Raw genomic sequence first — 21,429 nt, 5'->3', positions numbered from 1 at the left:
CCGGCCGGCAGGAGAACAGCAGTTGGGGCTAAAAGTAGGATTAGGGGTAGGGTTAGGGGTAGGGTTAGGGGTAGGGTTAGGGTTAGGGGTAGGGTTAGGGCTAGGGTTAGGGCTAGGGTTAGGGCTAGGGTTAAGGCTAGGGTTAGGGCTAGGGTTGGGGCTAAATTTAGGGTTAGGGTTGGGGCTAAATTTAGGGTTAGGGTTGGGGCTAAATTTAGGGTTAGGCTTCTTTCACACTTACGTCGGCCCGACATACCGACGCACGTTGTGAAAATTGTGCACAACGTGGGCAGCAGCTGTAGTTTTTCAATGCATCCGCTGCCCAATCTATGTCCTGGGGAGGAGGGGGCGGAGTTACGGCCACGCATGCCCGGTCAGAAATGGCGGATGCGACGTACAAAAAAACGTTTCATTGAACGTTTTTTTGTGCCGACGGTCCGCCAAAACACAACTGATCCAGTGCACGACGGACACGACGTGTGGCCATCCGTCACGATCCGTCGGCAATACAAGTCTATGGGCAAAAAACGCATCCTGCGGGCACATTTGCAGGATCCGTTTCTTGTCCAAAACGACGGATTGCGACGGAATGCCAAACGACACAAGTGTGAAAGTAGCCTTAGGGCTAGGGTTAGGGTTGGGGCTAAAGTTAAGGCTAGGGTTGGGGCTAAAGTTAGGGTTAGAGTTGGGACTAGGGTTAGGGTTTGGATTAGGGTTGGTATTAGGGTTAGGGTTGGCATTAGGGTTACGCTTGGGATTAGGTTTAGGTTTGGGATTAGGGTTGAGATTAGGATTAGGGGTGTGTTGGATTTAGGGTTTTGATTTGGGTTATGGTTAGGGTTGACATTAGGGTTGTTTTGGGGTAAGGGTTGTGATTATCGTTAGGGTTAGTGATTAGGATTATGGATCAGGTTGGGATTAGGGTTAGTGGTGTGTTGGGGTTAGGGTTGGAGCTAGAATTGGGGGGTTTCCACTGTTTAGGTACATCAGGGGGTCTCCAAACACGACAGCCAATTTTGCGCTCAAAAAGTCAAATGGTGCTCCCTCCCTTCTGAGCTCTGCCGTGCGCCCAAACAGTGGGTTACCCCCACATATGGGGCATCAGCGTACTCGGGATAAATTGGACAACAACTTCTGGGGTCCAATTTCTCTTGTTACCCTTGTGAAAATAAAAACTTGGGGGCTACAAAATCTTTTTTGTGGAAAAATATATATATATATTTTTTTTTATGACTCTGCATTATAAACTTCTGTGAAGCACTTGGGCATTCAAAGTTCTCACCACACATCTAGATAAGTCCCTTGGGGGGTCTAGTTTCCAAAATGGGGTCACTTGTGGAGGGTTTCTACTGGTTAGGTACATCAGGGGCTCTGCAAACGCAACATAATACCCGCAGACCATTCTATCAAAGTCTGCATTCCAAAACGGCGCTCCTTCCTTCTGAGCTCTGCCGTGCGCCCAAACAGTGGTTTACCCCCACATATGGGGTACCAGCATACTCAGGACAAATTGGACAACAACTTTTGGGGTCCAATTTCTCTTGATACCCTTGTGAAAATAAAAACTTGGGGGCTAAAAAATCTTTTTTGTGGAAAAAAAAAATATTTTTTATTTTCACGACTCTGCATTATAAACTTCTGTGAAGCACTTGGGCATTCAAGGTTCTCACCACATATCTAGATAAGTTCCTTAATGGGTTTAGTTTCCAAAATGGGGTCACTTGTGGGGGATTTCTACTGTTTAGGCACATCAGGGGCTCTCCAAACGCGACATGGCGTCCGATCTCAATTCCAGCCAATTCTACATTGAAAAAGTAAAACGGCACTCTTTCTCTTGCAAGCTCTGCGGTGCGCCCAAACAGTGGTTTACCCCCACATATTGGGTATCGACGTACTCAAGAGAAATTGCACAACAACTTTAGTGGTCTAATTTCTCCTGTTACCCTTGTGAAAATAAAAGTTTGTGGGCAAAAATATCATTTTTGTAGAAAAAATGCAATTTTTTTTTTCACGGCTCTACGTTATAAACTTCTGTGAAGCACATGGGGGTTCAAAGTGCTCACCACACATCTAGATATGTTCCTTAAGGGGTCTAGTTTCCAAAATGGTGTCACTTGTGGGGGATTTCCACTGTTTAGGCACATCAGGGACACTCCAAACGCGACATGGCGTCCAATCTCAATTCCAACCAATTCTACATTGAAAAAGTAAAACGGCGCTCCTTCACTTCCAAGCTCTGCGGTGCGCCCAAACAGTGGTTTACCCTCACATATGGGGTATCGACGTATTCAGGAGAAATCGCACAACAACTTTTGTGGTCTAATTTCTCCTGTTACCCTTGTGAAAATAAGAATTTGTGGGCGAAAAGATCATTTTTGTGTAAACAAAAGCGATTTTTTATTTTCACGGCTCTACGTTATAAACTTCTGTGAAGCACTTGGGGGTTCAGAGTGCTCACCACACATCTAGATAAGTTCCTTAAGGGGTCTAGTTTCCAAAATGGTGTCACTTGAGGGGTTTCCACTGTTTAGGCACATCAGGGGCTCTCTAAACGTGACATGGCGTCCCATCTCAATTCCAGCCAATTCTGCATTGAAAAAGTCAAACGGCGCTCCTTCACTTCTAAGTTCTGCGGTGCGCCCAAAAAATGGTTTACCCCCACATATGGGGTTTTGGCGTATTCAGGAGAAATTGCATAACAAAATTTATGGTTACATTTCTGTTTTTACACTTGTGAAAATAAAAAAAATGGTTCTGAATTAAGATGTTTGCAAAAAAAAGTTAAATGTTCATTTTTTCCTTCCACATTGTTTCAGTTCCTGTGAAGCACGTAAAGGGTTAATAAACTTCTTGAATGTGGTTTTGAGAACCTTGAGGGGTGTAGTTTTTAGAATGGTGTCACACTTCATTATTTTCTATCATATAGACCCCTCAAAATCACTTCAAATGTGATGTGGTCCCTAAAAAAAAATGGTGTTGTAAAAATGAGAAATTGCTGGTCAACTTTTAACCCTTATAACTCCCTAACAAAAAAAAAATTTGTTTCCAAAATTGTGCTGATGTAAAGTAGACATGTGGGAAATGTTATTTATTAACTATTTTTGTGACATATCTCTCTGATTTAAGGGCATAAAAATACAAAGTTTGAAAATTGCAAAATTTTAAAAATTTTCGCCATATTTCCGTTTTTTTCATAAATAATCGCAAGTAATATCGAAGAAATGTTACCACTAACATGAAGTACAATATGTCACGAAAAAACAATCTCAGAATCAGCGGGATCCGTTGAAGCGTTCCAGAGTTATAACCTCATAAAGTGACAGTGGTCAGAATTGCAAAAATTGGCCTGGTCATTAAGTACCAAATTGGCTCTGTCACTAAGGGGTTAAGATTTGACTTTTGCTTGTCATTTTTCTGTTACCAGGTGTACGGGTCATGGTATTAGCAGCAATTAAAGAAATGAACACAAGCAGAGGTGTGTCAGCAGTCGGCATTCTTAAATATGTAAGCTCCATGTACAGTTACCACATGCAGAGGAATCATCGACTGCTCAAAAAGACCTTGGATAAGCTGCTTTCCAAAAAGATAGTGGAACAAGTTAAAGGTCGTGGACTTCAAGGATCCTTTAAACTGGGGGTGAACTTTAAAGAGCAGATGACCCGAGATAAACCTTCAGTCCAAAAATTGGTGAGTCGTCATGGACCTGTATATATGGTGACTTTTTTGTTTTAAAGGTTATGAGAAATTTACTTGAATGAGAGATGTGAGACAAACTTGGTGTGTATAGGCTAGAGCTGTTCGACCTTATTGAAGGGAGTCCGTCAACAGCTTTTTGCTATGTAATCTGTGTGCACCATAAGGTAGGGGCCTAGACACTGATTTCAGCGATATGTCACTTATTAGGCTGTTTGCTGTTGTTTCAATACAATGAGTGTTTTAACAACAAGTAATTATCACAGCCGGGACTGATGCTCACATGAGTCCTGGTCCAACCACGCCCCCTGCACTGGTTAGCAGCTCACTGTCAATACACCATGAACATAGTGAGCTGTGGTGTGGGTGGGGGCAGCATTCTGAGCTCTTCTACATCCTACATCTAAAAAGTATGATTGCATCACAACTGCTGCAGGACGTAAACTAAGTGATACATCGCTGGAATCGGGGTGTCTATATTGCACTGCTCTCAAATGAAGTAACAAAACCTGGTCACAGATGCCCTTTAATGCTTCCACTGTCACCAATACGGATGATGTCATAGAGTAAATTGCCACTTATGGTAGTCAATGTTTCCAGTGCTAGTTTGTACAAGTGAGCATATCTATAATATAACGCTGGGAGCGTCACTCTGTCCGAAGCCTTTATAGGCTGTGCAAGCGCCGGCGCAGTCTGGCCCCCACAGAGTGACGCTCCCAGGAGATCGCGGTATCGTAAACACTGAACGCACACCGCGATCTCCAACAGAGAAGCAGGGACCGCCAGGAGGGTAAGTATCGGCTATATTCACCTGTCCCCGTTCCAGCGCTGCGTGCGGCTCCGTCTCCGTGTCCTGGTCCTCGGCCTCTGACATTCAGTTCAGAGGGCGCGATGACGCGCTTAATGCGCGCCGCCCTCTGACTGAACAGTCACAGCCAGAGGACCGGGAAGATGGCGGCACGCAGCGGTGGAACGGGGCCAGGTGAATATAGCAAGTGCTGGGGGGCCTGAGCTAGCGGCGATACCGGCACCTGACCCCCACAGCGCACCGGTGTCCCCGCCTGCTCAGGCCCCCCAGCACTCGGCGCCCAGCGACGATAGGCGAGTATGGTATTTTTTTTTTATATATTGCAGCAGCATATGGGGCATATACCATGGAGCATCTTATGGGGCCATAAACCATAATGGAGCAGTGTACGGGGGCATATAATACCATGGAGCATCTTATGGGGCCATAAACCATAATGGAGCAGTGTACGGGGGCATATACAATGGAACATCTTATGGGGCCATAAACCATAATGGAGCAGTGTACGGGGGCATATACCATGGAGCATCTTATGGGGGCCATAAACCTTTATGGAACAGCGTACGGGGCATACACTATGGAGCATCTTATGGGGGCCATCAACCTTTATGGAGCAGCGTATGGGGCATATGGATGGGAGCAGCAAATTAAAGAATGGTGGCGCAGGATGGGAGCAGCACATGACAGGATGGGGACGCAGGATGGGAGCAGCACATGACAGAACGGGGACGCAGGATGGCAGCAGCACATGACAGAACGGGGGCGCAGGATGAGAGCAGCACATGACAGGATGGGGACGCAGGATGGCAGCAGCACATGACAGAACGGGGGCGCAGGATGGAAGCAGCACATGACAGAACGGGGGCGCAGGATGGAAGCAGCACATGACAGAACGGGGGCGCAGGATGGGTGCAGCACATGACAGGATGGGGGCGCATGATGGGAGCAGCACATGACAGGATGGGGACGCAGGATGGAGCAGCACATGACAGGATGGGGACGCAGGATGGGTGCAGCACATGACAGGATGGGGACGCAGGATGGAGCAGCACATGACAGGATGGGGACTCAGGATGGAGCAGCACATATCAGGATGGAGACCATATTCCAATATAAATGCTCGCCACCCGGGCGTAGAACGGGTTCAATAGCTAGTACAAGTATAATCACCGGTCACAGTAATTCGCTAAGATCTTGGTGATAATTCTCATACACATTAATAAACTAGGAAATTTGAATTTTTTGTTTTTTGCAGAACACAAGATCTTCCAACAGGCTGAAAAGCGTTAGGACTCAACTCAGGGAAAACAATGAAGACCTTTCTGAGACTGTTCCTGATCTAAATGTCTTGTCTAAGGATCATGACTACTGTGCAGTCAGCAAAACCAGTATGCCAGAAGTGGAGCCACAGGGCTGTGCTACAGATAATGGGATTCCCGAGCCGCTGGATACCTCGCAAGACTCTCCTGTGTCGGATGAGAAATCTACCACTGCTACTGATATGGAGTTCATATCTCAGGAAATGGATCGCCATCACAGTCCGGTCTTCCCATTTAATACCTCCGATTACCGTTTTGAATGTATATGTGGTAGTCTTCGGCTTCCTGACCTCAAGGACCGGGTCCAGTGCTTGCAGTGCCATCTGTGGCAGCACGCAGAGTGTGTAAACTATAAGAGGGAAAGTATCCACACCGCACCTTTCTACTGCCCACATTGTCTTGTAGCAATGGATCCTGTTCCAACAGGAGCGACCTTGATCATTTCTCCTAGTTCCATCTGTCACCAGTGGGTCGATGAAATCAATCGTCATGTTCGCTCATCCTCCCTTCATGTCATGGTAAGAATATTACATCTTTTCTTTTATATTTGTGTAATTTAGGTAAAAACTCGATTTATGACGACACAGAAGAGGTTTTGGAAAGTAATAGTCTATGTTCACTCGGCCTTGCCAAACATGTTAGCTGCTTTGCATATGAAGATAAAGGGTTTTCTGCCCTAATTCATTATTTATGGTTTTAATTTGTTTTTAAGTCGCTTTTCTTCTTTATCTTTTGATATTAATTGCTGCTTTCTGCCCCAAATTCTTTAAAATGGTGCACACAATTTATGAATTTTTGGGGCAGAGTCTGAAATTATTCTTTATTTTGTCTTCAACATTGTTTGTGACTGTTTAGTGCAAGAAGTTTGTTCCATCCTAACATAATGTTACTCCAGTGGACACCTAGAGTCCTTTTGTGACAAACTTTGCAACATTTTAAAAAGTCACAAATGATTAATTGGGCAAAATCAACTGGAAGCCCTGAAGTCAGCCAAACAAAAAAAAAAAAAACAACAAAAAACAGGGTAACACATAAATTAGACTTGAAGGCACAAATGGAAAGATGAATATGGCGTAAACAAAAAAGGTGCAAAATTCTAAAGATGCAAGAAAAAAAATAGGCACAAATGCAGCAATGAATCAGGCCTTTCTTATATACCTATAGAAGTTGTCCACTACTTGGACAACCCCTTCTCATATCCCACTCTTGGCCCCGTTTAAAATAAAACTTATACTCACCCCCCGTGCCGGCTTTTCCTACAGTGTCGGCACCCGCTGTCCCCGGTGTGAGCGCTGGCGTCACTGTATCCACCTTTGGAGAAACTGAACATGAAGAGGAAGTCCGGGCTGCAACTGATCTGACTTCCTCTACATATTCAATTTGTCCAAAGGCAGCGGGGTCATGTGTCACAACAACAGGATTTTTGGTTGCTTACCGTAAAATCTGTTTCTTGAAGCCTCCATTGGGGGACACAGGAACCATGGGTGTATGCTGCTGCCACTAGGAGGCTGACACTATGCAAATAAAAAAATTAGCTCCTCCTCTGCAGTGTACACCCCACCGACTGGCATTAAACTCTTCAGTTAGTGAGAAAGCAGTAGGAGAAAGAACAAGGTTGAAAAACCATAACCACAAACTTGAGAACTGTAAACGTGAGAACAGTCAGAGAACATATAACAAAAACATTGGGAGGGTGCTGTGTCCCCCAATGGAGGCTTCAAGAAACAGATTTTACGGTAAGCAACCAAAAATCCTGTTTTCTTTATCGCCTCTCATTGGGGGACACAGGAACCATGGGACGTCCCAAAGCAGTCCCAAGGGCGGGAAAACAGACTTCCATCAGGTCAGAGGACTCACCACTGCCGCCTGCAGGATCCTTCTGCCTAGGCTGGCGTCCGCCGATGCGTAGGTATGGACCTTGTAAAATTTGGCGAACGTGTGGATGGAAGACCAAGTTGCCGCTTTGCAAAGCTGTAGGGCGGAAGCCCTGTGGTGCACCGCCCAGGAGGCGCCGACTGCCCGGGTAGAGTGAGCCTTAATCCCAGGAGGGGGCACTCTGTTCTTGACCCGGTAAGCCTCCAAAATTGCCGTTCTGATCCAGCGAGCAATAGTCGCTTTAGAAGCCGGCTGGCCTCTGCGCGTGCCATCAGGAATGACGAAAAATGAATCCGTCTTCCGGAAAGAGGATGTTCTATCCAGATAAATCCTCACTGCCCTGACTAGGTCCAGCTTGTTCAACGATCGCTCCAGAGGATGAGTCGGAGCTGGACAAAAGGAAGGTAGAACGATGTCCTCGTTGAGGTGGAAGGTGGAAACCACCTTAGGAAGAAAAGAAGGTGGAGGTCGGAAGACCACCTTGTCCTGGTGAATGACCAAAAACGGAGGGCGGCAAGACAGTGCCGCCAGCTCGGAAACGCGGCGAATGGACGTGATGGCCACAAGAAAGGCCACCTTCCAAGATAAAACTGATAGAGGAATCTCCCTAAGAGGTTCAAAGGGAGAAACCTTCAAAACGTCCAGTACCAGGTTTAGGTCCCATGCCTCCACAGGGGCCCTGTACGGCGGGACGGCGTGGGCTACCCCCTGAAAGAAGGTCTTAACCTGTGGCCGAGAGGCCAAGGTCTTCTGAAAGAGGATGGAAAGCGCAGAGACCTGACCCTTCAGGGAACTAAGAGCCAGGCCCGAATCCAGTCCTGCCTGAAGGAAGGCCAAAAGAGAAGGCAGGGAAAAAACCATAGGCGGCACGCGGTTGGACTCGCACCAACGGAAGTAGGCCTTCCAGGTGCGGTAGTAGATCCTGGAAGACGAAGGCTTCCGAGCCTGAATCATGGTGTGAATGACGCGGTCCGAAAGGCCGGACGCTCTTAGAACCGCGGTCTCAACAGCCACGCCGTTAAACTGAGCGACCGAGAATTCGGGTGGCAGATCGGACCCTGGGACAGCAGATCGGGCCTGTCTGGAAGGCACCAGGGAGCGTCCGCGAGAAGGTTGACGAGCTCCGCGAACCAAGCTCTCCTGGGCCAATCCGGGGCGATCAGGATGACCGGCACCCCTTCCGCTTTGATCTTCTTCAACAGTTTGGGAAGTAATGGAAGGGGTGGGAACAGATAGGGCATCTCGAACTGTGACCAAGGAATGGCCAGAGCATCGACGCCCACTGCGAGAGGATCGCGTGACCTGGAGACGAATTGTGGAACCTTCCTGTTGATCCGAGACGCCGTGAGATCCACATCCGGAGTTCCCCATCGAAGACAAATCTGATGGAAGACCTCCGGATGCAGGGACCATTCCCCCGCCGCGAGACCCTCGCGGCTGAGGAAGTCGGCGGCCCAGTTTTCTACGCCGGGGATATGCACCGCGGATATCACCGGAACCGTTGCCTCTGCCCAAAGGAGGATCTTGGACACCTCGGCAAGGGCCAAGGAGCTCCGAGTCCCCCCCTGATGGTTGACATATGCCACAGCCGTGGCATTGTCCGTCTGGATCCGGACTGGAAGGCCCCTGAGAATCCTTTCCCAATGGCGGAGGGACAGAAAGATGGCCCGAATTTCGAGGACGTTGATCGGCAGCGCGGACTCCTGCAGCGACCAACGGCCCTGAACCGTCAGGTGGCGAAAAACCGCACCCCAGCCGATCAGGCTGGCATCCGTTGTCACCACCTGCCAGTGAACCGGAAGGAAGGACCTGCCCTGGGAGATGAGAGGAGACGTCAGCCACCAGTTGAGAGACCGCTTGACCCGAAAGGAGAGTCTGATCGGCCGATCCAGGGAGAAGACCGACCTGTCCCACTGAGACAGAATGGCTTGCTGAAGGGGTCGAGAATGGAATTGGGCGAAGGGAATCGCTTCCAAGGTAGCTACCATCCTCCCCAGAACCTTCATGGCCGATCGGAGGGAGGGAGGCCGAGGACCCTGGAGCAAGAGAATGTCCCGACAAAGGGTGGATCTCTTGTCCTTGGGAAGGAAGACTCTGGACAGACGAGTGTCGAAGAGCATGCCCAGAAAGATGATGCGCTGAGAGGGAATAAGGCAGGACTTCTTCCGGTTGACCAGCCATCCGAAACGGGATAAGGTGTCGAGAACAATGGACAAGCTTTCGTGGGCCTGAGCAAAGGACGGAGCCTTGATGAGGATGTCGTCGAGGTATGGAAACAGAACCAAGCCTCTGACTCTCAAGATGGCCATCAGCGCCGCCATGATTTTCGTGAACACCCTTGGCGCGGTTGCGAGGCCGAACGGCAGGGCGACGAACTGAAAATGATCTTGTTGCACTGCGAAGCGCAGGAAACGGTGATGTCCGGGAAATATCGGAACATGTAGGTAGGCGTCCTGGATATCTATAGAGCATAGAAATTCCTGAGCCTCCATGGAAGCAATTACTGAACGAAGGGATTCCATCCTGAAGTGTCTCAGGCGAACCCTCCTGTTCAGCAATTTGAGGTCCAGAATGGGACGAACCTTGCCGTCTTTTTTCGGTACCACAAAGAGGTTCGAGTAGAAACCCGTGTACCGTTCCTTTTCTGGGACGGGAACGATTACCCCGGATTTGAGCAGAGAAGCGATGGCTGCGAAGAAGCCCGGAACCAAAGCGGGATCTTTTGGAGGACGAGATTGGAAGAAACGATCTCTGGGTCGGGAGGCGAACTCTATTTTGTATCCCGAAGACACAACTTCCCTGACCCATGCATCCTCTACTGCGGAAATCCAGACGTCCCTGAAACGGAGAAGACGGCCCCCCAACCTGGGAGTTGGGCTGGAGTCTTGCCGAGAGTCATGCGGAAGTGGATCTTCCAGTCCTGGGCCTGGACGATCTACCCTGGGAATAGCGAGGACGCCAGGACGGAGTGGGCCTGAAGGACACCGCCTTCTTCTCTTGACGTGCCTGTGGCCTCTGTTGCTGCTGGGAAAAGGAGTTTGACGCAGCGAAGCGACGAAAAGGCCGGAACGAGCGAAACTGCCGTCTAGGAGGAGGGCGACGAGGTTTAGCCTGGGGGAGAAGGGAACTTGTGCCCCCAGTGGCGTCCTTAATGATCTGGTCCAGCTGGGAACCAAAGAGACGAGAGCCCTGGAAGGGCAGACTAGTGAGGGACTTTTTGGAGGACAAGTCCGCCTGCCAGGCCTTGAGCCAAACGGTCCAGCGAATGGCAACGGCATTGCTGGAAGCCTGAGCCGCACAAGACGCGACATCCAGGGAGGCGGAAACCAGGTATTCACCAGCGTGGGAAATCTGGTTGGCAAGTTCCGCTAATTGCGCGGGAGGAGCCCCGTCCAGGATACCTCGCCGCAGATCCTTGGCCCATTTTGAGATGGATTTTGAGGCCCAAGTGGAAGCAAAGGCCGGGCATAGCGCTGCTGAAGCCGCTTCGAAGGCAGATTTTGCGAAGGATTCTATAACTCTGTCGTTAGAATCCTTCAGAGACGCTCCGCCGGACAGTGGGAGCACCGTGTTGGTGGACAGCCTGGACACAGGTGGATCCACCGAGGGAGAGACCGTCCAATTGGCGGTAAGATCTGGTGAAAAAGGATATAACACCCCCAGGCGTTTTCCTCTCTGAAAACGTCTGGTCGGATTCTCTCTCTCTCTGGTCAGGATTTCCTCGAATTCAGGATGAGGGGCAAAAAATCTTGAAGGTGGTTTGGCCCGTCTAAACGAAACCGCCTGATCTGCGGGTTCCGTAGAGGGATCCTTAATGCCGCAGGTTTGGTTTATAGCCCGAATGAGGTTCTGGACCGACTCACTCATGGTGGCGATTTGGCTAGGATCCAACTCCGACATCTCCTCTGAGGGCGCATCAGATAAAGCCTCGCCTGACTCAGGGGAGGAGGAACGGTGCGACACCAACCGCGGGGGAGGGCCGTGCGGCGAGATGGAACGCGAAGAGGACTCAGACCGACGTTGCTGTCTGGACCTTTTGTGGCTAATCAAGGAGGGCTCGGGCGGCGGTTCCTGCGACCCGCTGGCCACTGCAGGGGTCTGCAGGGGTAACCGATCCAGCGCGGACACCAGGGTTTGAGACACCCGTGTTAAATCGGCCACCGATTGTGACAGAGAAGCGGCCCAGCCTGGGATGGGGGGATCACTCTCGGGCGGAACAGCCGGGGGATCCTGGGCGGTGGGAACAATCGGGTTGCTGCAGGACTGACACAGCGGGGAGGACTGACCTGAGGGAAGTTTGCTGTTACAGGACGAACATGCAAAGTACGTGACTAAGGCAGAAGATGAAGAGGTAGGGGGACGAGAGCGGCCCCCTTTAGAGGTAGACATTTTTAGGGACCCTGAAGATGCCAGTGGGTTAGGGGACAGTGGGCAGAGGGGGGTGTCAGTCTGCAGTGCAGCTACTCACGGACCCGGTCCTGGAAGATGTCCCACTTGTCCTCGGCGGAGAACTTCCCTGAGGTGCTGATTCTGCGATGCTGAGCCACAGAAGATGCGAGTGCTGCTGCTGTGAGAAGCGGTGCACACCGGCCGAGGGACCCACGAGGAAGGGGGTGGAGCCAGACGCAGAGGCGCCGGTGGGCAGGGCGCAGTATGTCGGGCGGGAAAGAAGCCCGCCCGCAGAACCGGAAGTGAGGAGCCGAGAAACCGGAAGTAGGCCCCGGCGTAAGCCGGGACCTAAATTAGAGACCGGCGCCGCCGGAGAAGGGAACCGCGGCGCCGGAGCAGCGCGCCGCAGAGTCCGAGAAGAGCGGCAGTCCGCCAAGGCTGTCCGAACGGAACCGGCGGGGCCGCGGCGCCAGAGGCAGGCCCCGGCAGAAGCCGGGACCCAAACTAGAGGCCGGCGCCGCCGGAAAATCGCGGCGCCGGAGAATCGCGGCGCCGGAGCGTCGCCAGAGAATCGCGGCGCCGGAGCGCCGCCTGAGAATAGCGGCGCCGGAGCGCCGCTGGAGAGTGGCGGCGTCGGAGCGCCGCAGAAAGCAAGCGGCACGGCACCCTGCCAAGGACGCCGTGCAGACACAGGACACACCGCGGCCGCCGAGAAGCGAGACCGCAAGGGGGAGCGGCGCGGCAGCCCGCCAGGCCGAGACTCCACAAGGGAGACACCGTGGCTGTGCGGCCGCCAATGAAGGAGAGCCCAGGAGGAAAAAGAGCCACAGCCCCCGTGGCTGTCCCTGGGATCCCCCCAAAACAAACGCCATGAGGGAGGACCGGGGGACATCTGGAGAAAAAAATCCCGGGGGAATGGAGAGCCCGCCAGGGGGAAATACTCACCTAAACATCCCACGCCGTTACTAACCTGAGGGGAATGAGACGTCCACGGAGCTGTGATGGACGTCCTCGTCTCCTCCGACCGACAGGCTCTGGTAGGCGAGTGGGTGGGGGACGGAGCCAGGACCGGACTTCTGAGCACGCTTCTGTGCTAGGATCTTGGTCCTGGAGAGGGATCTATGAGGATACGGGGTGGCAGTACACGCCGTACTCATAGTCCGTATTGTGGGACTACAGGTGTGACTGCTCACCCTGTATCCCTCTGGAAGAAAACCTGAAAAGAAACGACGCACATTGAGGTAGATAAGGGTCTAATGAAAGACCCGTGTCCACCTCCTACTGACACTAAGCTAAACTGAAGAGTTTAATGCCAGTCGGTGGGGTGTACACTGCAGAGGAGGAGCTAATTTTTTTATTTGCATAGTGTCAGCCTCCTAGTGGCAGCAGCATACACCCATGGTTTCTGTGTCCCCCAATGAGAGGCGATAAAGAAAACCGCACGACAGCCCCGAGGACTGCGACTGCAGACACCGTGGGAATGGCGCCGGCACTGGAGGTTTATATAAGCTGTTTTATTGGGGCCAAGCATGGTGTATGAGAAGGGGTTGCCCTAGTAGTTGACAACCCCTTTACCAAGCCATTCTAATTAAGCTGAGACTGTTTTAGCTGCTTCTCAGGTTTGAACGTGACGAGGTATGTAAGAGATGGCAGTGATGGAGCATTGACATAACACCCGTCTGCTTATAATATTAATGGCAATAGCCTGTTTTTTTTAAATAGATTATTATCAGAATGGGGAGTATCTGACTTTCCCCTTACCACTGCCTGTGGTTTTTTTTTGTTTTTTTTTCCTTTTAAACAAATTGCAGTAAAACCCCTCCAACATACATATTGTGCATCTTACAGCATCTATGTTTTGGATATTGAATTTATATTTTTTTTTTTGCTTAATTAAAACAATGGACCGTAATGTTTGCTCCTTGCATGTAGGTATATCAAGGTGTTAAGAAACATGGCTTCCTACAACCTCAGATGTTAGCGGAGCAGGATGTAGTCATAACCACTTACGATGTTCTGAGAACTGAGCTCAATTATGTGGACATTCCTCACAGCAATAGCAAAGACGGGCGGCGGTTTCGGAACCAGAAGCGCTACATGGCAATACCAAGCCCTCTCGTTGCTGTGGAGTGGTGGCGGATATGTCTAGATGAAGCACAAATGGTGGAATGCACCACAGCTAAGGTCAGTGTGGCAAGTGGGGAGGCTCAGAAAGGGCATTTGGACATCGTAAAACTTGGTACTCGTCTTTTCAAGCCAGGACAGTGCCTTAGCGGACCCTTCACATATCTTGTCGGCCTCAATGATAATATCTCATCCTTTGGGTTTGATAAGCTGAACGCCTAGGAATCTGCTGCTCATTATCCTGACTTTCATTCAAGAAGTGGCTGTGTTCATGAGAACAAAATGAATAGGAAACATTTATAAGGGTTGTCCAGTCTAATGATACTGATGAGCCAAAAATGCTGCCTGGCAATAGAGAGTCCATATTAGGCTGCGTTTAAGGCACCACTCCATTGTTTTTTTATTGCAGCGCTTGATGTAAGGCCATTGCCCCATGTCTCCTACTGACCAGCCGCTGCCTTCAGCTGTTTCCGCCACCGCTTCGGACGGTCTCCAGCAGTTTGTGACCTGCCAGATCGCTCCCGTGTTTCCTGAAGCAATCCAGAGGTCACTTTTCAGTGGAAGTCTATGAGGGCCTCATTCTGGCCTCATTCACTTGCATTGAGAGATTGTGACTGTTACCTCTGACTTCTGGTCAGTAAGAAGTTATGGTCACAAAATGGCAGTGTGGGACTGGAGTGGTGCCAGAAAGAGCTGACTGACAGGTGGTGAGCATAATATTAGGTGCAGGGACCTTGCGTCAGTAGCACCAGTCCAACACTGCAATAAGAAGAACCGAGGCGTGCTGCTGTAAAATGGTCGATCAAGCCGATGGGCGATCATTTAATTGCATGTTTAGTCAGGCTGTGACCACACTTCCATGAGCACAGAACAATTGATAATATGACTCTGTGTGCATAGAACTTTAAGACAATGTGCTATAAAAGCTTGTAAAATGTAAATATAAGCTTGCAAAAAATTGTCTTGCGTGATGAACAAACGTTTTGCTGGCCATGCTTAGATAGGCCTCTAATCGAGAAGTGAGTGTTCCTAGGAATGTTCCTTCACGATTATCGTCCTGTATGAATAGACCTTTTAGTTAAGTTATTAGATCAGTCCAATCAGTTGTAATTGGCTCCGCAGCTGCCGGATGTATACAGTGAACAGAGCTGAACAGCACCACTCCGTCCTCTGTGTGGGGGCTGCTGACAAAAACTGCCAATCAGCTCCTATTCTCTAAATAGGATTAAAGGGGATCTGTATTTAGGTTTTTACCACCTAACCTAAGAGCACCATAATGTAGAGGCAGAGACCCTGATTCCAGCAATGTGTCACCTACTTGGCTTCATGCTGTAATTATTATAAAATCATGGTTTTATCAGAACATGCTACCATTTAGTCCACACCTGCTTCCACCACCGATTGGCAGGTTTCTGCCTATACACAGTGTACACAGAAATCTGCCAATCAGTGGTGTGGGCGGGGTTATACAGGGCTCAGCACTCTGAGCACTGCTAGATCTGTGGCAGATAAACGTTTTTTAATCAAAATTGCAGCACCCAATAAGTGATACAACTTTTTTGCATTACTTTACATTATTTAATGACGGCGACTGTTACTTTTTCACTATAAAATTGTTTTCAATATTTAAACATTATTGTACAACACATGAGAGCGTTCGAGCAAAGATAATGTTGGACCAAATGAGGGTGTTTTTTGTTTTATGCAAAATATAAAATTTACCAAGAGTGGAATCATTTGCCAAATGGAATTGCAGCATACAGGGACTAAACCGCAAAAAAGACAGATTGCAGTAATCCTAAAACATTATGTTTTTTTTGTTGGGGGCGGGTGGGTAAGGTGATGGGCAGAAAATTGTTGAACTAATGATCTGAGACTGGATTTTGTTTCCTTCTTTTATTTTGCAGGCTGCTGAAATGGCTTTGCGATTAACAGGGGTGAATAGGTGGTGCGTGAGTGGGACGCCGGTACAAAGGGGCTTAGAAGGTAACATTGCTGGTCTCAATCTGAATATATCTGATATTGACGCCGCAGCATCATTATTGGACAGGTGGGATTATGAAAGGCTAAACTGAATAATCGTTTATCCCTATGATATTGCCAGTTTGGGTAATTAGGATTGGGGCCATGATGGAACTGTAAATAGTGGCAAAATGATCCTCTGAAACCAGACTAAAAATCAAATAGAGGTTCTTAGCTTAGGTCAGATCTGTATTTTCTCCTTTGTGTTTTGCCCTGCAGATTTATTTGGACTAGTGCTATTTCTTGGCGCAGACCCTTACTGGGTGAAACACTGGTGGGACCAGCTACTCTACAGACCATACTGCAGGAGAAATCCTCTTCCATTATATCGCCTTATCGCCAAAGTTATGTGGAGGTCCGCCAAAAAGGACGTTCTTGATCAGGTATATCTTGGATTGTTGTGGATGTGCCTCATTTTCTATATATGTTGCTCGTTACATGAAGGAGATAAGATTAATTAAAGACACAAAATAAAGTTTCTTGCAGTTTTTGAGGTTCTCTTTTAAATGATTTTATTCTGAAGTATTAAAGGGGGTTTAATATTGAAGGCCTTTCTTTTATATAGGATTGGTGAGGTGGAGGAGTCGACACCCTAACAATCACCTACTATCACCTCCAAAGGCAACTGTACATGGACAGATTGAGAGAATGCCACCACAGGGGACAGTGTTAAAGTGTAGAGCTTTTAAAGGGAATCTGTCACCCCAAAAATCTTATATGAGCTAAGGCCACCGGCATCAGGGGCTTATCTACAGCACTCTGTAACCTGAAAGGTAAGCAAAACAGGTTATATTATACTCACCCAGGGGCGGTCCGGTCCGATGGGCGTCGCGGTCCGGGTCCGGCGCCTCCTAGCTTCATACGATGACGTCCTCCTCTTGTCTTCCTACCACGGCTCTGGCGCAGGCGACGCCCATCGGACCCGGACCGCAGCAGGACCGCCCCTGGGTGAGTATAATATAACCTGTTTTTCTTATCTTTCAGGTGACATCGGGGGCTTATCTACAGCATTGCAGAATGCTGTAGATAAGCCCCCGATGCTGGTGGGCTTAGCTCATATACGATTTTTGGGGTGATAGATTCCCTTTAATGGGGGTTGTCCACTACTAGGACATCACATTATCAATCTGAATGTTTTCTCCCGTTAAAATAAAAACACTTATGCTCACGTCTGATGCCGATGCCGTTCCAGTTGTGTTGGCAGCCCAGTGCACAATCAACCCTGCTTCATTGTCCCCAACTTCAGATGTATCAAACATTAGCAGGAAGCCATAGCTGCGGCTCCTCTCTGATGTTCTCTTGATGTTCAATTTGTCCAAAGATGGGGACAATGCCGCCAGCGCTGATTTGGCTCCAGGCTCACCTGACATGACAATGTGATGAGGCAAATCACCAGGGCATGTTGCAAAATCCTCTTGAGTCAGGCTCTCTCACAGATTCAATGTATGATGCCACTATAGCAGTGCCTTTAAAACCAGGTAACGATCCATTAGATTGTGGATCATATAGACCCATTTCACTACCTAATGTTGACTACAAAATATTGGCAACATCGACTTAATAAAATCATTCACAGCATAATACAGTCAGGTTACTCTGCCCAATCTCGGTTCATTCCAGGTAAAATCACCGCGGATGAAATAAGGCGAACTCGGATCATTGCTCGGGCGGGAGTAGCTGGTAATGAAAATTGGGCGCTGTCATCATTGGATGCAGCCAGGCTTTTGACTCTGTAGAATGGCCATACCTAAGTGAAGTCTTGAAAAGTTTGGATATGGGTCCAAATTAGCCTAATTTACAAAAACCCAAGAGCTTATGTAGTTGTTAATGGTCAACACTCCCTATTTTAAATTGGGACGGGGCACCATTTTTGGAAGCTGAGTATGGTAAATTTGAAGCATAAAGTGTATTTAATTTGATTCGTTTTCTTACAGATTCAAATCCCAGAACAAACCGAAGATTTTCACTGGCTTCACTTTTCTCCAGTGGAGAGACATTTCTATCACAGGCAGCATGAAGTTTGTTGTCAGGATGCTCTAGCAAAGTTACGGAAAATCTCCGATTGGTCTCTGAAGCTTAGTAGCTTAGACAGACGGACTGTATCCTCCATCCTGTATCCTCTACTGAGGCTAAGACAGGCTTGTTGTCACCCGCAGGCTGTGCGAGGGGAATTCTTACCATTGCAGAAGAGGTAAATCGCTTAGTTCTGCTCTTATCCATCATGAAGCTCTTATATACCGTATGACTCTCTGATATTTCTACTCCCTTCCTGCATAATACTTATGATTGTTGTCTAGGGAGCATGATCACTCCATGGAAATATTCCCTAAGTAGCTAACTAGGGGCACTACGTGCAGAAACCTATTAGTTTAGTTTGTGTTTAAACCATGGTGTTTTATGTAACCCTATTCCCCTATGTGCATCTTTTCGGCGGAGCTGCATCTCCTTGTCAGAGAATGCACTGAAAATTTCTAAAACACATAATAAAGAAAGACAGGATTTTTTTGGCGCAAATTGCACCAAAATTCTAGTAAAATTCCCCTAGTTTAATGAAGGTATTTCTGCAGTTAACCGTTTTATTTAGAGCTCATTCACATATTGTTATCAGCCATATGGTATCGATTTTAAAACATGTAGCATGCTGAGGCTAGGGATTTTGCCCTATGTCGGTGGCACACATGCAGGTGGTCTGTGCCCAACAGTGTGCATAATCAGAATTGATTTCAAGGCATCCGTCCACCGTAGAGATCGACTTGAAAACATGTATACTGCATGGTAAAGTGGCCGTCTATCTGATGCACTTTCCTATACAGTTCTAGAATTCAGGCACAAAAGTGCCAGACTGGCCGAAAGAACATACTTTGGGCTTCCATCTGTTGAATGGGGTCTATGGTGACAATAAAGTATACATCTTACATACATACATATGATGTACATGTAGGCTAGGTGCACAGTCACCGTGTGCGCCTAGCCTAACCCATAGAGTTTCATGAAACTGTCAAGAATTATTTTTTTTAAACCTAACCGTTCAACTCCAAGCATGTCCTATTCTCATCCATTTCTGAAGTTCAGATTCTAAAGAGGATCTTTCACCAAATTTTTCATGTTGATCTGGACTTAATAGCGGCTGCAGAGCAGAATAAAACTTGTTTATTTATTTATTTTTTGAGGGGGTGGGGGTTGTTTTATATTTTTCATTTTTATTTTGCCTCATCGTTGTGGAGATATTATCACTGAAAGTACCGTATTTGGCACCTAGTGAGTTAGCTCCTTTTAAGTCCTAGTGGGTGTTACCAGATAGTTTTCACTGGGGCATGTTCTTCTCTCCCCTCTATGGTGCTGATCAATCATAAGCAGACAGCAATACACTGGAAAAAGATGAACACACCCCTACAATGGCTTAGGGCAGGTTTTCAGTGAGTGAAAGTTAACTCATTAGGTGCTAAATACTTCGATTGCTAATATTTCCACAAAAAAGGGGCAAAAATGGAGGGGAAAAAAATTCTTCTGCTCTGCAGCCACTAGTACATCATGTGTTCAGAAAGGTCCTCTATAAAAACTAATTGGCACATGGAATATATCTTTTTTTTTTTTAATAAATCCATTTTCTGCTTCTGACAAAACAGTCACAGGTGTGAATGTGCTCTTACTCTTTCTCTCCTCTTGCTTTCCATTACAGCACAATGACAATGGAAGAACTGCTGACATCTCTCCAGAAAAAATGTCGAACAGAGTGTGAAGAGGCTCATCGCCAGCTTGTCTGTGCTCTTAATGGTTTGGCTGGAATCCACATCATTAAAGGTGATATATTGGATCGACCTTGTGTTTGTCATATGTCTGCCCCTAAGAACATTGTGTTCATTAAAGGGACTGCACTGTTTTCTGTAAATTACTCAAAGTGATTCTCCAGGTAAAGCAAGTTATCACATATCCACGGGTTATGTAACTACTAGGTGATTGGTGGATACCCCATCGATGGGACCTGCACCTATTCTCAGATCGGGGAACTTTTATTCCTGACAGGAAACTTTTTTTTACCTGCTATAAGATGGTACAAAAGGCCCCTCCATTCCTTTCCTATAGGTTTGCCGGAAGAAGCTGATCGTAGTTGCTGGCAGCCTATGGGTGCAGGTTTGAGGGATTAAACTACCGATCAGCAAGTTACCACCTATTCTGTGGATGGTTCACTTGATTTAACAGGATAGCCCCCTTTAATATTTTGGAAGTGCTAAGAATTGTGTGTGCTTAACCCCTTATCGACTTATGACATACAGTTACGTCATATGCCGGCACCCTTGGACCTTATCTTTGTCAGTAGATGATAGCTGTATTATTCAGCCATCATTTTCATCTGATTGTCACCTGTGGAACGGCTCTCTGACCGCAACTTTTAACTTTCAATGCGATCTCAAAGTGCCATTGGTTGCCATGACAGCTGGAGGGCTGCTCAAGACCCTCGTGCCTGTGATGTTGATACCTCTGTGAAAGCCAGCTTGTGGTGACCATTCAATGGACACTGATCACTTGTGCTATATACAGCAAATCTGCGGTATTGCTGTATATAGCACAAGTGATCTGATGATTTCATGTTAACTCCTTTACGACCTATGATATGTAAGTACGTCATAGGTCACCTCCCCCTCTTTGGTGCAGTCTCTGGCGCTGAGCTTTGCACCTTTTTTAGCATGACAGCTGATCCACTCAGCTGTCATGTGACCCTAACAGCCACGGGTGGAATCTCAATTCACCCCCGGCTGTTAACTGGTTAAGTGCCACTGTCAATCTCTGACAGCGGCATTTAACTCGCGGAAACTGGATGCGGGTCACTAGCTCCTCTCTTCTGTGCTCCTGTCACAAGATCGCAAGGCACTGATGCTCATAGCCCTGCTATGTATAGCACAATATAAAAATCATGACATCATGATTAAGGGAGCCTAGTCTCCAGAAACGTGTTGAGATTCTTACCCATATGGTTGTGCTGAAGTCTGTATCCTCCAAGTTTAAAGTATGTGAATAAAGAAAACTTTTTTACGGAATCGGTGAAGCTGGACATTCCTTTCTTTTTTTTGGATGTTGTACATTATGCATGAACATTTACAAGGCTAGTAACTGAACTAGGAGTACAACTGACTAAACTAGGTTAATATTAGAGTAGCAATTACTTACAGAAAGCATAAAGACATACCGGCAATGCAGTCG

The 21,429-nt window shown here is 47.9% G+C and overlaps 1 protein-coding gene across 1 annotated transcript in view; it reads left to right on the top strand.

Moving 5' to 3' along the window:
• Positions 1-21,429, top strand: part of SHPRH (SNF2 histone linker PHD RING helicase) — a 144,472-nt gene that overhangs the window by 41,268 nt on the left and 81,775 nt on the right. The window contains exons 8-14 of the mRNA XM_069769156.1: positions 3,425-3,687; positions 5,757-6,338; positions 14,017-14,268; positions 16,116-16,194; positions 16,450-16,613; positions 18,165-18,421; positions 19,910-20,031. Of these exons, the coding sequence (XP_069625257.1) occupies positions 3,425-3,687; positions 5,757-6,338; positions 14,017-14,268; positions 16,116-16,194; positions 16,450-16,613; positions 18,165-18,421; positions 19,910-20,031 (1,719 nt within the window). The remainder of the gene's footprint in view (positions 1-3,424; positions 3,688-5,756; positions 6,339-14,016; positions 14,269-16,115; positions 16,195-16,449; positions 16,614-18,164; positions 18,422-19,909; positions 20,032-21,429) is intronic.

The sequence above is a fragment of the Ranitomeya imitator genome, chromosome 5, assembly GCF_032444005.1.
Source record: "Ranitomeya imitator isolate aRanImi1 chromosome 5, aRanImi1.pri, whole genome shotgun sequence".
Lineage (NCBI taxonomy): Eukaryota > Metazoa > Chordata > Amphibia > Anura > Dendrobatidae > Ranitomeya > Ranitomeya imitator.
The sequence above is the reverse complement of the archived record's forward strand: the minus strand, read 5'-3'. Positions and strand labels throughout refer to the sequence as shown.